This window comes from Chenopodium album, chromosome 8 (genome assembly GCF_948465745.1).
Source record: "Chenopodium album chromosome 8, dcCheAlbu1.1, whole genome shotgun sequence".
Taxonomy (NCBI): domain Eukaryota; kingdom Viridiplantae; phylum Streptophyta; class Magnoliopsida; order Caryophyllales; family Amaranthaceae; genus Chenopodium; species Chenopodium album.
Genome location: NC_137841.1, coordinates 10,402,972 through 10,421,414, shown reverse-complemented (window position 1 = coordinate 10,421,414; position 18,443 = coordinate 10,402,972). Strand labels below are relative to the sequence as shown.

The 18,443-nt window shown below is 36.1% G+C and overlaps 1 protein-coding gene across 2 annotated transcripts in view; it reads left to right on the top strand.

Annotated features, from left to right (window-relative positions):
* Positions 1-17,377, top strand: part of LOC145641712 (uncharacterized) — a 28,271-nt gene extending 10,894 nt beyond the window's left edge. Inside the window, exons 9-11 of one of the 2 annotated variants that reach the window (XM_081692632.1) lie at positions 10,009-10,079; positions 15,697-15,756; positions 17,031-17,377. In XM_081692632.1, the coding sequence (XP_081548758.1) occupies positions 10,009-10,079; positions 15,697-15,756; positions 17,031-17,099 (200 nt within the window). In that variant the 3' untranslated portion in view covers positions 17,100-17,377. The remainder of the gene's footprint in view (positions 1-10,008; positions 10,080-15,696; positions 15,757-17,030) is intronic. The other variant, XM_081692633.1, reaches the window with a different exon arrangement.
* Positions 17,378-18,443: the final 1,066 nt, after the last annotated feature.

Here is an 18,443-nt window from a genome sequence, read left to right as displayed (position 1 = left end):
CACGAACAACATGATTATCAGGCTCTCGCAATTTATTAATCAACATAGATCTACCTGACTCTTGCAAATTACTAGATCTAAGTTCCTATTAAAAATAGCCTTTAATATTAAATTAACATCTACTCGATTCATCAATTCAATATTGCTAAACTTTTACAAGCAAATCGCATTTGCTCGATTCATAATCTGGTTGTAAAGCGTTAAAACAATTCAATAAGAAATTATCATGCAATATTAATAATCAACAATGACAAATTATCCCTTCATATTAATTATAGATCCCCATAAACCCTAGAATTAAACTAGTCAGACATAAATAAAACCAAACTAATCAAAGCAATTAAACAAGACATGATGAAAGAAATAAAGTAAATAGCTGAGATTAAAGTAAAAAGAAATCGTTACCACAGTAATCGAAATTAAGGAGTTGAATTAAGAACAAAATAGAGAACAAAGTTGTGGAGAGAGAAACTAATCTAAAACTAAGTAGAGAGAGAGTCTAAGAGAAGAGAGGTACTAATCGAAAGCATTAAAATCGTATTTATACTTTAAATAATTACTCCTAATTAAAACTAAGATATATCTCCGAAATCAGCTCCTAAAAACCTCGCGCCCGATTGGGCCCGCCTTTTTCCCATTATGGCCGTCTCTCGTGCCCGGCCGGGCGCGAGCTCGAGCGCAAATTACTCTTCCTCGCCCGGCCGGGCGCGCCTTCAGGCGGGAGCTCACTTGGCCGGGCCCGGACACTTGGGCAAGTTTGGACTTCTCGATTGGGCTCCGATTCTTCGGCCTAATCCGAATTTCCTCTTTGGCTCTTGAATGCTGGGTCCAAATGCCTCGGAATCTCAAATGCTAAGCCCTTAACCACCGGTTCGATCCCGACCCTGGGCTATAAAACTGGTCGTGCTCCTCCAATGCTCGTAGTTGCTCCATAAAAATACCGGAAAAATTCTCCATAGGTGCAAATCCCTACAAAAGTCAACCAAAACTACGAAAACACTAGAAAACACCAATTAGTAATAAAAATGGCTCTAAAGAGCCAAAAAAACACTACTAATTATGACCAAGGGACGAGGGTAAAATACTATATAAAGTGGACATATCAAACCCCCCCAAGCCAAACCTTTGGTTGTCCCTAAGCAAAGATCTCATCAATGAATAAATAATTACACGCCTTACCTTAAATAGTCAAAATCAAGCACAAACAATTCAAGGCAAATCTAATAAACATGCTTCAACATCGACCAATCTCATCCATCCAATTACTCTTCCTCCCTAACAATTGTCAAATAGAGCAAACCACAAGAGCATATAGAATTCAAGACTAGTGCTCACACACTCAACTCTCATTTATGTGGCGAGTAAAAGATGTACTCGATCGCTCTCCATCCTAACCCCTTTATGTGAACAATGCCCTCCCAAACTCACAACTCTCCTGTGTTTAAAAAGATAAGCATTCAACCTATATAGTCGACTCGGAATATGTCAAGTCATTCCTTGCATTGATAAACAACACTTTCACATTCACACAACTCTATGCCCAAGGTCGGAAGGTCTTTAAAGCTTATAATTTAAGGCTAGGGTAAAAGGTAGGAAATATTTGGGAAAATATGAGAGTAAAGCCATGCTTAAGGGAGCAAAACCTAATAAACCCAATGTCAAAAATCAATAATGACCAATCATCTCCAACATACTCAACTCCAACATAATTTCACAAAATATAACTCCAAACATAACAATCCCAACACTTACAATATCACTCACAAAAGATATAATAATGTGACACTTGAGCGAATAACAACCTTTACTTTCCAAACTCTGATTTTCATTGAAACTCACTTTTTTTCTTTTTTTTTTTACTTTTTTTTTTTTTTTCTTTTGATCTATTCCGACTAGAACATTTGAACATTAAACAATTTTTTTTTCTTTTGCTCTTTTTCTTTTGAAGTTCACTTATTTTTTTTCATCATTTTTTTTTCTTGAACTTCTCTGTTTTTTTTTTCCATGACATTGTACTTTATTTTTTTTCTTAAGAAGATTAAACATTCAAGCTCATCAAAAATAGACTACTATCAAGAACAAAATAACTTCTCAAAGCCCACCCAAATTGTGCAAATAATAAGCACAATAAAAACTCCCTCACCTCACTCACTAATAGCTCCCTCAAGCCAAGGTTGAGACTAGTAACCAATGGGGAAAAATAGGCTTGTAATGGCTAATAAACAACAAAATGGTCAAGGCAACAACAAGGGTAGCAAGAAGGGAACAAAAGTATCTAAAATCATCTGAAGGCTACCTAAAAGAACAAATGCCTTCGTCCTCCTCAATGTGCATAATAATCAGACATGAAAACATTACTCATATTTGCAAATCAATACTCAAATTCATTGACATACCAGGAACTATCACATAATTCCTAACCAAATCAACTAGTCAAACACTATATTCACAAGTAGTTTGGCAAAATTGACGCATGTTAGGGCATCCAAGCAATCAAACTTCAAATCATGATCAACAAATCCACAATGCTTATCATCATATACCAAGAATCAAAACAATATTTTCCAAATATGGGGCACAGGGAAGCATGATTTACAATCCATTGGAATGTATTTTTGGATTTTTTTTTATTTTCTAATTTTTTTTGTATTTTTCATATAAGAAAGCAATAAAACTATACTAGAAAGCAATAAATCTAATCTAAGAAAACACACCAAGAATAAAAGAAAAGGGAAAAAGAAAGATACCAAATCCAAAAATCTCCCCCCAAACCAGAATCAAACAATGTTCTCATTAGCTCAGGAACTAGCCCAGCTGGCTAATCCTCATCTATGGAGCCGAATCCTCTACCGCTACCACCTGCACCACCATAAGAGCTACCACCAAAATAGTTAGGCCTAAAACCCCCCAGCCGGTCCCCCAAAAGGTATGTCCTGACCGTACCCGTAGAAAGATGAATAGTCAGTATAAATACCATGGGCGGTGGGATCTCTATCGTTTCCTTGGGGTGGGGGCTAAAACCAATCAGGGTAAATAGCATCGTCGGGAATATTGCCCCAACGAGCATAATCATCATACATAGGATACAAGGCTCTACCCTGGTTCCTCTCAAGGTACCCTAATCGCTGGTCAAGGGAGCCTACCATCCTCCTAAGGTCGCTATGTGAATACTTTATGCGTCTTATGGCCTGACCTATACTCTGAAGATCCCAAACTGTCTAGAGTCGCTATGGGGAGAGGGTGGGGCTGGATGAGACATGTGAGGTGGTAAAAGCACTACCTCGGGCTCAGGCCGGGGTGGTGGTGGAACTGGTGGTGCTTGCCCCCTAGCGTGGGCAACGAAAAGGTCATATCTGTAAAAAGCGGTCAACTCGGGATTAGGCAGGGGAAAGATAGGCAATGGTTGCTCCGTCCTAATGCACCAGTGGGGGACTCTCTAGTGGGGGACTCTCTGCTATCCAAACGTATCCAACCCAAATCCTCTAGGTACCTAGCATTCATGTAAGTGTCTGGTCCACAGTTAGTGAGACCGTGAGGTCCACTCTTAACAAACCCAGCCTTCTTAACTGTGGTAATGAGGCCTCCTAGACGAATCGGGGTACCAGCATGGTTACTAGCCTACTAGCCGAGGCATGTCTACCAAGGTGAAAGATGATGTATCTAGCAATGTTTAGTTTACCGTACCCAAACACATAATGTCCAATTACAGCTAATTCATTGTTTAGGCGTTATGCGGCTCATTCCTACCTAAAAAACATACACCTGCAAATCTTTGCCAGATTTTAGGAATAGGGTGATGGATAGGTTTGGCACTAGCATATGTTGGGCGTTAGGCGCTGGTAAACCAGTCAAAACATGATATATGTCTTCCATTTTATATTGCTCATGCCATTGAATGGGTAGTTCATAATTTAAATAAAAAATCTTACAAAAATCAACAAAGGTTAAAATGATATTTCTATTATTTAACCTAAACATCAATTTCGGACCATTTTTGCTATTTACAATAGACAAAGAGGAAAGGAATTCACACGTTAATTCACGATAAGTAGGGTAGTGCATATTTACAAATTTTCTCATTCCTATATCGTTCAAAAAACGTTAAATATAATCAAATAAACCATAGGATTCAAGAGTAGGGCGGTGTAACCACCGTGAAGGGATTACCTCACGCCCATAGAGTTGCTCAAGCCGTTCTCTTTGCTCCGGGGTAGCAATTCTGATGGTCAGCCATTGCGGAAATTGTAATTCCGGATCGTATTGTTGACTTGAGCTAGAACTCCTCCCTAGAATCGTCCTTGACCTCTTTGATGCCATATTTCAAAAATGGGTATGATTTTTTTCGGATTGGAATTTGGGGATTTTGGTATGGAAATGTAGAGGATGAAGAGAGGGTTAGAAATATGTAAAAATTATTGAATTTGGGTGAGAAATGGAGAAGAGATCTTAGAGAGAAGTTAGAGAGTTTAAGGTTTTAGAGAGAGAAAAAATGGTGGAAAGAGAAAGAAGTGAGAAAAGAAAGAAGGAAGAAGAAGAAAAGCATCGGTGGAGATATTCGCGCTCGGTCGGGCGGGCTCTCCCCCGATCGGGTGATCTAAATTTCTGAAAATGCATAACTCTCGCGCCCTGTCAAGCGCAGTTCGCCCGGTCGGGCGACAAAATGCTCGAATTTTCTTCGACTCTCGCGCCTGGTCGGGCGCCCTTCACCCGATCGGGCGATCAAAAGTTTCGTACTTCGTCAATTCTCGCGCCCTTAGTCTTAAATTTTTACCCTTAGTCTCGCGCCCGGTCAGGCGTTGCTTCGCCCGGTCGGGCGTTGCTTCGCCCGGTCGGGCCCGAGAGTATACTTGGTACGAGAGAATTTATTTTCTTTTCTCTAAATTTAACTAACTCTTTTTCTCCTTTAAACCTGTACGAAAACTCAATAAACACATTAAACTCCCTCCTCTCTCCTCTCCCAAGAAAAAGAGAGAAAGGTAGACTAAAAAGCAGGAAAATACGGGTTGCCTCCCGCACAGCGCTGATTTATCTAGGTCTCGTACGACCCTCTTACCAAGATAAAAAATTAGGACCCTTGGCCTACCGCTTGATCGGGTGGTTTCCCGGTTGAGCGGTGTTTAGACCACGACGCGACTTCCTGACATATCATGTGGGACGCCAATTCACCTTATCCGGTGGATCCTCCTTGTCATGAACTGGGGGTTCCTTACTACTACTCACAAGAGACCCTTTTTGACCGATGGTTGCTTCAAATTATCACTGGATTGAGCAATTGCAACTCGATCTGGTGGAACACTTACCGTAGACTCAATTTCCACAACTTGCTTGTTTATTTTCACCTTCTCATCTTCAAAGCCAAGACCGACAGTATAGAGGGCTCTTTCTATTACATCAACTTCCTTTTGCCATTTGTCTATTTCATTTGTAGAAGATGCAACACAAGATATCGCCTTCGAGGGATCTTTTACAAGAGCTTGGGGCTTATTAGAACAATTATTCACCACATTAACACTAAAACACTTCTCCTCTATCATGGGGCTTTTAGGGGTATTATTCAAATTGAAAGTAATTTTATCGTCCTGTATTGATAGTGTCAATTTGCCACATTTCACATCTATAATTGCTCCTGCAGTGTTAAGGAACGGTCTACCCAAAATAATTGGGATTTGCATATCCTCAGCCATATCAAAAACAACAAAATCCACAGTTATATAAAATTTACCTATACTCTAACAGGGACATCCTCTAAAACACCTAAGGGGTATTTAAAAGAACGGTCGGCCATTTGTAGAGTAATATTAGTAGCTTTTAATTTACCCATATTTAGCTTGGAACACATAGATAATGGCATGACACTAACACTAGCACCCAAATCATATAATGTATTATCAATCATTAGATTGCCAATATGACAAGGGATAGAAAAACTACCCGGATCTTTCAGTTTAGGTGGAGATTAATTTTGTAGTACGACATTACATTCTGCAGTGAAAGCGACTGTCTCTACCTCACTAATAGATTTGTTTCTAGTTAATATTTCCTTCATGAATTTAGCATATGCAGGAATTTGTGTAATTAATTCTGTGAATGGAACTATGCTGGCCTGTTGACGGGCTTGTAGAGTAGAAGAAATCTGCGTGATTTGATTATCTACAATTTTATTATGTGCTATGATCGAATCAATTTGGGCATCTCTACTCTCCATGTGCTTTTGCATACTAGCCGACATCGCTCTAATTTCTGCTAAAGCGTGGTAATATTTCTGCTGTGTTTGTTATGGTACCTATGATTGTTGTGGAGGTGGCGGATTTTGAACATTGATGCTCTGGTAAGAAAGATATGGATGATTCCAGAATCCAGGATTATAGGTGTTGGAGTATGGGTCATTCTGCCTATAAGCTTGAAAGGCATTGACTTGCTCCACGGAATTTCTGCAATCTTGCTCCCAATGACCTACAATTCCACAATTTTCACAGAAAGCCTCATTAGAATTATTATTAATTGCAGAAACATTAGCTATATTTGCAGTACTAAGATTATCTAATTTTTGGCAAATAGAGGTTAATTGAGCTTGTAAAAAGGATATAGAGTCTACACTATGTTTCCCCTTGTTAGCAAAGCCTCTAGGATACCCATATTGGGAATTATGGATTGCCATATCTTCTGATGAATTTCCAATCCCATTGTAAAAGGCTTGGATTAACTGCCACTGTGCTAAATTATGGTGGGGACACTCCCTCTGCAGATCCTTGAATTTTTCCCCAAGCCTCATACAAAGTCTCATCTAGCTCTTGGGCAAAGTTTTGAATTGCACTTCTTAGTAAAGCTGTCCTCTCTGCAGGGTAATATTTATTATAAAAATTTAAAACAAGAGTCTCCCAGTTAGTTATACCAAGTGCAGTTCTATTTAATCCATTATACCATAATTTGGCTTTTCCACATAAAGATAAAGGAAAGAGAATCCCCCTGATTTAGTCCTGTGTGACCCCTGATGGTATTACAATATTGACAGTAGTCTACAATATGAAGATTTGGGTCTTCACCCTTAGCTCCACCAAATTGCTTCCTTTCTATCATCGTGATAAATTGGGGTTTAATCTCAAATTGTACCCCATCATGAGCCGGAGTGGGAGTAAGGTGTGGAAAATCTGTAAGCGTCGGCTGCGAATAATCACTGAGCTTCTTAGGTACCGCAATCTCTGATACTGAATCTTTTGAATCACTAGAATCAGTGGAGGGTCTCAACGATTATTGTTATCACCAGCACCCGCCAGGATTTGCCTGTAAAAATTCTTTTGTCTATGGAAAGAGCGTTCGATCTCAGGATCGAATGGGATATAACCTAAAATGGAACACCTGGGCATAAACAAAGAACTTAAAAGCAAATATGACAAGAAGAAATAACCTAGACTACAGAAAACAATAAGAAATAAAAATAAAGCTGTCTCCCCGGCGCCAAATAAAGATCAGGCCTAATCTAGTCACAGTCACAACATTAAATCAATCAATAGGAAATTAATCTAGCATTAACAATTAACAACAATAAATTATCCCTTCATATTAATTATAGATCCCCATAAACCCTAGAATTAAACTACTCAGATATAATTAAAACCAAACTAATCAAAGTAATTAAACAAGACATGATGAAAGAAATAAAGTAAATAGCTGAGATTAAAGTAGAAAAAATCGTTACCAAAGTAATCGAAATTAAGGAGTTGAATTAAGAACAAAATAGAGAACAAAGTTGTAGAGAGAGAAACTAATCTAAAACTATGTAGAGAGAGAAAGTCTAAGAGAAGAGAGGTACTAATCTAAAGCAATAAAGTCGTATTTATACTTAAAATAATTACTCCTAATTAAAACTAAGATAAATCGCCGAAATCAACTCCTAAAAACCTCGCGCCCGATCGGGCGAAGGGCGCCCGATTGGGCCCGCCTTTTTCCCACTATGGCCATCTCTCGCGCCCGGCCGGGCGTGAGCTCGGGTGTGAACTACTCTTCCTCGCCCGGCCGGGCGCGCCTTCGGGCGGGAGCTTACTTGGCCGGGCCGGATACTTGGGCAAGTTTGGACTTTTCGATTGGGCTCCGATTCTTCGGCCCAATCCAGATTTCCTCTTCGGGTCTTGAATGCTCGGTCCAAATGCCTCGGAATCTCAAATGCTAAGCCCTTAACCACCGGTTCGATGACTCTAACCGGCCCTGGGCTATAAAAACTGGTCGTGCTCCTCCAATACTCGTAGTTGCTTCATAAAAATACCTGGAAAATGCTCCAAAGGTGCAAATCCCTACAAAAGTCAACCAAAACTACGAAAACACTAGAAAACACCAATTAGTAATAAAAGTGACTCTAAATAGCCAAAAACACTACTAATTATGACCAAGGGAGGGGGGTAAAATACTATATAAAGTGGACATATCAGAACACTGTTCTTAGAATATTATATATCTTAAAGCTTGAATCAACATTTTTATTGCACATTATAATATCTTAATATAAGCTGGTTTCTTTACAGCTTAATAGTTCTTACAACATCTTATATGCGAGCAATTGAAAGGACATAATAATACAATATGACAACAGTTTTGCATGTTGGTTATTCATTTTGGTGTTTGTTAAGAACATTAGGCATCACACCAGGTTCCAAGACAGCCCAAAATTATTAATTGGAATTGATTTGGAAATTAGTTTACTTATAGTGAATATAGGGCTGATCACGGATTAGATATCCGATCCAAAATTGGATTTCGGATGATATCCGTATCCGATCCGTAAATTTCGAATATCTGAAAAATTCGGATATCCGAAATTTTCGGATCGGATAGTCCGGACATCCATCCGAATACTTTACTACAAGGGTTTTTGAATGGCAAAATTGATTTTTTTGACCCTTTTTTTCCCCTCATGTTATTGACTTGTGGACCTTTTTAACTAATAACTATGTAGACAATTACTTTATAACCTGAACAAAGAGTGAAAGAAAGCTAAAATAGAGTTGAAATTTTGTCTAACAACCAATTTTCAGAAATTACAAAATAATAAAATTATACGCATTACACAACCTGCAAAATGCAAACTAATTCAAGAGAAAAATCTAGCACTTGCCGAAGATCTGAGAAGTGAGGGAAGTCGCTGCTTCTGTTGGAGGAGTGAGGGACACGCTGCTTCTGGTGGAGGAGTGAGGGAATCCGCTGTTTCTGGTGGAGGAGTGAGGGAAGCCGCCACTTCTGGTGGAGTGAGGAAAGCTGCCGCTTCTGGTGGAGGAGTGTGGGAAGCCGCTTCTGGTGGAGCGAGGAAAGTCACCGCGAGGAAAGTCACCGCTTCTAATAGAGGAGTGAGGGAAGCCACTTTGAACGACGGTGAAATATGGGGGTTTCTCATAGAGAAGAGAGAAGAGAGATTCCGGAGATCAGAGAAAAGAGAGGAGAGAGAAGGGAGGAGAGAGAAGAGAGAGGCGGACATGTGAGTGTGAGGGACAAAATATTGAAATTAGGGTAAGCTGAGTTTTTGTCTTTTGGGCATATGAATGAAATTTGAAAATTGAAATATGGTTAAAAAAAAAAAAAGTAATTTTCGGATTTGGATATCCGAAATTTTCGGATCGGATATCCGATCCGAATTTTTTTTTGGATCGGTTATCCTAAATTTTCGGGTTGGATGCGGATCAGATTTTCGGGTTATAAGATAATTTTGCTCAGCCCTAGTTGAGTACAAGAACCATAAGGGCTTTTTGTGAAATTTATCTTCATAGTTTGATATGTACATTTTTTCACTTGGCATCAACATCAGCTAACATGTTTTGAGCGTTATGAAGGTCATGGTGGCGATTTATTGATGGGTATTTTAAAAGGAATCCTTAAGCGGATGCTATAACTATTAGTATTTCCATTTTTGTAATTACATAGTGAACCTGTATGACTTATGAGGTTGGTAGCGTTGTTTTATTGGCCAACTTTTCATCTTAGTCTATAGCTAGTTTATTCTCTAAAGTATTTTCTTATTTCCAGGGATGACTGCCCCTCAAGCTGCTGGAGTTATCCATTCTGACTTTGAAAAAGGTTTTATTCGTGCTGAGACGGTAAGCATTCATGATATTCTTCGTCTCAAGGAAAATTTGCTTTGCTAAACTATGCTTAGAAATATGAGAGGTTTGTATTCCTACATTAAGAGACTTAGAGTAGGGAAGCTTAGTAAATACCAGATCCACTCTTCTTCTTGATGCAACAATAATTTTGAATAATCTTGATGAATATACGAGTTTTGGCAACCTAAACATGGAAATCAATTGAAAATAGTTAGAAGTAACGTAGATTGTTGAAGCCATGAAGAGAGACATTTAACATAATTGAGAACTTAGGTGAAGTGAAGCAGCACATAATCTTATCAACAAATTGTGTAGGAAAAACCAAAGCAATTATCATCTCATGAATACATCTCCATTCAACTGTAATTTAGGATTTCAGCTGAATCTTGAAATGATGGTCAGTATTTATCTTCTTAATGCCTCAGCATGTCATAATATCCTGCATACAACCCACATGTTCATTGAGATCAACTTCTTACCACCCTGTCCCATATTAATGAGGATAGCAACTCCATTCTTACCCTTATCCCTTTCCAAGTACTAAAGCTTATAACCCCATGGTGCTTTTTCTCTCGCCTTGTGTCCGACCCACTTGGTCTTGTGTAGACAATTATGTTAATTCTCCTTCTCTTTATGACCTCTACTAGTTCAACTAACCTCCAATCAAAGAGCCGATATTTCACGTCCAAAGACACATTCTACTGCCAGCTTCATTATGACTTTATCTGCATTCGTCTGTCTTGAGGGAATCCTTGCATATTTGACACCACCCCCAAGCACTGGGATGGTGTGTTGCTTCTGGACGATGACCTAGAACTTCTTGCATATCTTAAACTACACCAGCGCGTCACTGAGAAGGGAAGGCCCTCACAATATTTAAATTATGTCCATAAGATATGACCAAGTTTTGACGCTGGTTGTCGTAGACCTACAACACTCCCTGAATGCCACAAGGTGACACTCTCAGAGTCACATGTGGTCTACCCCAAATCTAATTTAGGATATTGTACCCAAATTGACATGACTTTACAGCTTCTTCTTTAATTCAATGTTAGGTGCATGCTTTGATTGCCATTATTCAATTGACAAGAAAAATGATAACTAGCAGCCAAAATTCTCTCTATTCTCAACAGTTTTAAGTTTGGCAATGAACACTCCTCTGAAAATTACAGCAATCTTATCTACACCAGAATTTTCCATATTCTCCTCATAAATCCTTGCATTAGAATCTAAGGTGAATTTACGCCAATCACATAACAAACAATTGCAAACTTCTAGGAATCCATTTCTTCCTGTATATCTTCTAATTCAATTCTAACTCTAAATTGTATACACATCATGTTTTAACTGAGCATTATCTATTCATACCATCACTAGGTATTCTATCAGCATTTAGAGTTTAAAATTCGAAACTTGGCAATGGAACAGTAATTTATAATTTATGACTACTTTCAACATTATCTAACCTCTAAGTCGAGTTCCATAATATTTTATACCCATCTGAATCTTTTTCCTCTAAATTAAAAAGTTTCTAAGGCTCATTTGTACTCTATTGCTACCATAATACACAAACTAGATAATAATTTCATAACAGTATGCGTCAATTTCATTAATACCTTTTACACATAAATTTAAAACATGACATGTCACATCTAACATGAAGTAACTATCTATCTAGCAAGATATCACTCATTTTGCTTATTCAAAAGCATTGATATTCACTAAAGATTTTTTATCAATAGTTACAATCATAATCTTATAAGTAAAATTAACTTACCTAATAAGGTGGTGCAAAACAGCAACAGTTACACAAATGTTTGGGTAATTCAAAATCTTAAAATTCCGTATACATTTTTGAACCATTAGTATGGGAAATTACAATTATAGCTTGATAGTTTATTCTTTCATCTTTGTTCATATAGTAATTATAACCTCATTGCACCTAAGCAAGAACTTTTTCTCACAGTTCTCTTACATTGGGCTATGATGTAGCATGAAGATAATGTTTAAAAGTATCACTTTTGGCAATTAAAACTAACTTTTGAATGAACATTTAGAATGTCATTAAAGGACTAAAGTTGGCCAATTAAAAGTATCACTTATTCTAAGGGCTTGCTTTATAAATTTTTTTTAATGAATTGCCTTTTTGAAATATCTTTCACCTTTTGTCTTGAATATTCGACCACATGTTTACACCTATATTTATCCAATTTTTGTTTAAAACAAATTAGGCTGTATTTCACTCATCCTACGTGTATAAGTCAAAATTTCTATTATCAACTATACATCATTTAGGTTTGAAACTCTTGGGATTGAGTATATACGAAGGAAGTGAATTGGTGAAACGAGAAAGTTGATATAGGTCACATTAGTCTTACCAATTTGGACTAAGTTGTGGTTAGAGAAATTGAGTTCAAAGGAAGATAAAATGATGTTTGTGAAATTAGGGATGAAGTGGAGGTATGCCCAACTTTGTTTTCCATTAAAATCTTTGACTATAATTTGTTTGCCGTTATTAATAATTCCTCCCTTTGTTTGTCATTTTCTTTTACTTTTTGGGTAGGGATGTTCCTTACTAATTTAAAATCTTTTTCTTTATTCCTTCTATGACAATACAGTTCTCTTTTCCCCTTTCTTACCCAATCAAGTTTCCATGGGTTTTCTTATGTTATTTTATAACACATAAATCTTAACTTTCTCTTTCCTACTCAAAAGGTAAAAGAAAATAAAAGACCACTTTTCACAAATTTTCTCCTTGTGATACAACGAATTAAGATCACTAGGAAACATAGGGAGTAATTTTCAAATATGAACAATAAACAATTATCAAATTCTTGTAACTAATAACTAACTAATCTCGACCGTTTTTTTTTATATTTAAATAACTAAAAAAATAATTTAATTAGTAAAGAAATAAAATAATAGACAAATTACTATATAAAATGTTATTAAGTATGAGATTAAGAGCCTTTAATAAAAGAATGAGAACAGGAACTTCTCTTAATTGTTAATTGCAACCCTTCACTAAGTAATCTAGAAATTTTTATAATTTTTTTTTGTAAGGATTCAGAATATAATTCTGTATTTTTAAAGAATATATAGGCTCCATTCGTTTTTGCTGTACTCATTTCCATTTTGGGTCGTTCTTTTTTGTTCTACTCAATATCTTTTTCTGGTCGCTCTATTTTGTTCTACTCGCTTTAATTTTACTATTATTGGCGCCCTTTTTTTTTTAATTTTTTAATTTTTTATTTTATCATCTTACGTCTTCAACCACAATAATTGCACCTTTCCATACTCTTTGTTTACTTTATTCACCTTTGAAACAAACCCACCTTTTACTTTCTCACACTAAGTCATTATCCTAGTTTATCTTCATTCTTCAATATTTTTGTATGTTACGTATTTATAGTAACCGATTAGAACATAAAAGAACGAAGGGAGTATAATTTCTGGGAGATTATTTAAATATTTGAAAAATCTTGGTAGATTTTAGTGTAAACATTTTTTGGTGTATGAAATCATTTGAAATATTTGAAAAAAAATGAGAGGTTAATTGGTGTGGGAGGTTCATGGCTGGGAGTTTGAAATTGTTGTAAAATATTATTTGTTTTGAAATTTTGTAAATAACCACCCCTCAAAATACCTCATTTAAAAGTCCCTTTTTTCAAATGTCTTAGATTACCACCCATTGTTATAGCCTGGCCAGTTTTCTGACCGTGGAGCCTACACCGGCTAGTTTCATCTTTTTATAAACCCTTTGCCTCATTTTTTTTCCTCACTTCATTTTTACCTACCAATGATCCTAAATTTTTTTTTCAAATATTCAAAAAATTCTCTAAATTCTCCACTTTTTGCAGAAAATCAATGAAATCGAGGCAAATGTTTTTCAAAAAGAAGAAACTAGCCTTTATATAGGCCTTAGGTCGGAAAATTTGTTGGACTCAATCAATGGGTGGTGATATCATTTCAAGGACTGGTAATTTAAAATATTCGAAAAAAGGGGGTGGATACTAGGGTGTTTTGAGAGGTGGTTATTTACAAAGTTTCTTATTTTGTTGAAAATATATAAATTTTGGAATAAAATAGGTGTGAATTAAAAAACATTTTGTTACAAAAAAAAAAAAAAAAAAAAAAAAATAGAACATGGTTTGAAAATACGATTTTGGTTGTGATTATGGGAATAATTGTGGTGTCACGAGTGTCGGGTGCGGATATGATGCGTTGATCATGGACCGTGTCTCAGTTGTCACGATGCAAATTGTAGCCAATCTCCATAGTGTCATAGTGCTTCATTAAACTTCTTTGTCACTTAGTGCTGGCTGCTGCTCCTTTTTGTCTTGTGTCTCAAGGTGCCTCCTCCTTCGAGTATAAACTTGCATATAGGTGGCTGATTTGGTGGCCAACCAAAGCCCACCAACCCGGTTCATCACAATGGCTATAGCTACTTCGAGGCCTTTTGACTGGAAGCAAGCAGGCTTAAACAGGCTCATTTGGGTAGAAATGAGACGAATTCAGATCAGCAGTTAGGGCCCTGCACAGGGGCCATCTTTGAACAATTGGTTAATTTATTATATGAAGGTAAAACCGCTTGGTTGAGGAAGTATAGTCTGAGCTTTTCAGTGATTTATCCCTCATAATTAGGGGCTTGCTTATTAGCTTTGGATGATGTAGATGAGATATTCAGCTCAAGGATTGTTTTTAGTGCTCTCTTAACTGGTCTACAGTATCTAGTTCTTTGATTTTGTTTCATCTTCTAAATCCTTTGTGGTTATTGTTTTTCTGAGCTCATTTGTCATGGCCTTGTGTTATAAATTGAACAACGCTCTTGAAATCTTGGATGGAGGTTACTTTATATTGTGTTGGCATCTGATCTAGATGTTCATATTCCTACATTTTTCCCGCAAAAATCAAATACAAATCCCCTAATTTTTTTTTTCCTTTGAAATTCTGATTCTTACTTGCATCAATTGGCTCAAACATGGATAAGTATATGTCTTATGGAGGAAGCAATTATTCCCCAAAGTCTGTGGATGATCCTCAGACACGATGCTCTAGTCATCATTGCTTCTAGTGGAAATGCCTTTTGTATCTATACAATTAAAGTAGACAATTAATACGGTTGTTGATAGGAGATAAGATGTAATGGGTAAGTCAAAGCAACAAATTTCGCCTAGAATTATGAGCTAGGCTTGTGTAGCGAAGCTTAATATAATATATGTGCCATTTTGCAAGTCATGGGCTGGGTTGTGCTGTTGACAAATACTAGGCCTAGGCTTGGCCTGTAATCTAGTCAGGAGTGTACTATTTTTATTATTGGGGTATCCATGGTGTAGTACCGTTGTATATATTTTTTGTTGGCAAAATTAAGAAAAAAACAATTGTTTTCATTAACCACTACTGTCTGTTGAGTTGAATTGTTAATCTATTAGAGATTTTTTATTTCTTTCATAAACAATACCAGTTTTTAAAGGCACCTTAAAAGTGTTTGCAGAAAGAGAAAGTCTATTGACAAGTCTACATAACATCCTTTGTTGTGCTCTACTGTACTTCCAATCTTTTGTGTTAAGGTCTATTCCACATCCTATAATCTCATCTTTTAATTCTTCAGGTTGCATATGATGATTTCGTTGCTGCTGGTTCACTTGCGGCTGCAAGGGAGAAAGGACTGGTTAGTACATTACTTTGAGCAAGAAATTTAACTTAATGCTTCTTTACATTAATCATTTTTCATAACTAACATGTGAAATACTTGCAATCAAATATACTGAATACCAATAAATTGGTGGTTAATATTTTGCACATCAAAAATGTTATTCAGTTTGAAGATCTATGCACAGACTGCTAGTGATGTAATTTTTCTATAAATTATGTGAACTGATTTAGACAAAAAGTATATTGCCTGCTTTCCTTGACATTATGAGTCTTGTTTCACTAAAGCTCTCATTCTCTCATAATATTTCCTTGGCCTATTCCCCTGTATGGCATCAACTACTAAATAAAACACATATATAATCTCCCTTGATGCTTTCATACAAGTTCCTTTGATTTATGAAACTGACATTATCTTTTCTCCTTATCAATCATCAGACGCTCCAATGGTAGTTCTTGTGCCAGTAAACCTTAAATTTCAATTATTTCTTATTGAAGTAGTTTCATAGCAAATTCTTGTAGCGTAAACTCCATTAGCGCATTTGCTGAGTGTCCATCCTTCCCTTTCTTCGAGCCCTCAGCTTACCCCTTCTCCCAAGGTAGTACTGATACACATGAGCTCAAGCAAACAGACCCACACACATTTGTATATTTGCATTGTATCAAAGCACAGTTTCAAGGGCAGTCAATAATCCTAGTTGAGGACCTTTATCCCCTTTGATCCAATTTGAACGTGTTGGGCTCCCATCTTTACTATCATGTATTGAGGTCTGTTCTATCCCATAGCATTTGAGTCAATTCCATATGTAATGGAAACTTTATTAGAATACATACCGTGTTCTAGACGAATTGTAATCGATACTAAATGAATACCTATAAATTTGTGCAGTTGTAGGGAGGTTTGTATAGCATGTAACATTCATGTTGATATCTTGCTACATAGGTTATACTATACCACAACTACAGTGATGTGCTACACAATTACACATCCTGTTCAACTCTCATAGTTTTTTTGGTCCAGTTTTTGCGGGTCAAGTACTTGAAAGTGAGGGGGAAGGGTAAGAGATCCTCTCACTCTCAAGTACTGCAGTTCGAAGAATTCAACCTTGTTACCTCAAGGTTACAAGGTGAATTCTTCACCAACTAAACCAAGCCTTGCTTGGTAATTGATCTTAATCTAGTGATTAAATAGTTTCGCCATCAACATGGTGAAATTGGATTTTATTATCAAATCCTTGATGGTGAGAGACTGAGAGATGTTACTCATTGGTTTATTGCTTTCATGTATTGCAGTTGAGATCTGAAGGGAAGGAATATGTTGTACAAGAAGGAGATGTCATGTTGTTTCGCTTCAATGTTTGATTACAGTATCGCTGGAGCAGAAGGATTTGTTACCTGTCAGTTACAGCAAAAAAACGACATTGCTGACAAGTTGTACAAGCACATCACTATATTCTTGAACTGTGGGAGCCTGACCTCAAAAGTGAGGAAGATTCATTGAGTAATCACCAAATTTTGTCAAAGAAGCAATTGATTCGTTCATGAGTCTATACTTATTTCATGTATAAAGGCCAGAGATAATTGGATTATTGATCAAAGGAAGATAGAATAATTAAATATAGAATGCTACTAATTTTCTATACCGTATTGCATGCTGAAAGATAGTTTATAAAGAAAAGCAACATTAAAAAAAAAAAAAAAAAAAAAGCTAAAAACTATGATTTTAGCCCATAGTTCTTGTTCATGAGTCTGTTCACATTTACTGAGTTGAACTGAACTAATTGGAAATGAATTGATTGGAGCTGAATTGAATTGAGCTGAGCTGAAATGAATATTTTATGAGAGAGGGAAATTAGGAGCTAAACTGAATTGAATTGATTGGAGTTGAATTGAATTGAACTGAAAGTACGTAAATGTGAAAGGCCCTTAGTTGGAATAGTGGTTACTCCCTTTGATCCCTTGTGTTCTTTGCATTTTCCAATTAAATTGTTTTTTAAAAAATTATGGTTTCAAAGAAACAAAAAAAATTCTTTTATTTTCTTTTACTTTTTTTGGTGAATGAGCTAACATTTGTTACATTTTTCATATTTATATTCAGTAAAAATAATTTCAGCTTTAGAAAACAATTTCAGTTTAGTAAAAATAATTTCGATTCTATAAAATTAAGTAACATTATAGAAGAATTACAATAGTAAAATGGAAAAAAATTATTTTAGTTCAGCAAAAATAATTTCAGTTCAATAAAAATTGATTTCAATAAAGTAAAAAAAGTTCAGCAAAAATAAGATGAAGTTAACGGGGCCTTAGATAAGGTGATAATGTGGAGCGGATTTGCTTGTCTTATTTTTGTAATGTTATTTCTAAAAAGAAATACTTGATTCTACTATAAAAATTATATTGATTTCAAAATTAATTTTATTACTTTGATTGATTCTAAATAATGGGTTACATTCCAACATGATAATTTTGGTATATATATTTTATTATAAGACAAGCAGATCAATGTGTAGCTAACAAGTGTAACTTTATGATTCACTAACATATTTTTTATTAGTTTATTTTTGTAACTAGTTTTGTACCCGTGCGATGCTCGAGTTGTTAATTAAACTTTAAGATAAAACTTTTATCTAAAACATATATGTTATTTGAATTTTCTACTCATGGATTAATAATCCCATTTGACAATCCTACTTGTAAAATAAAAAC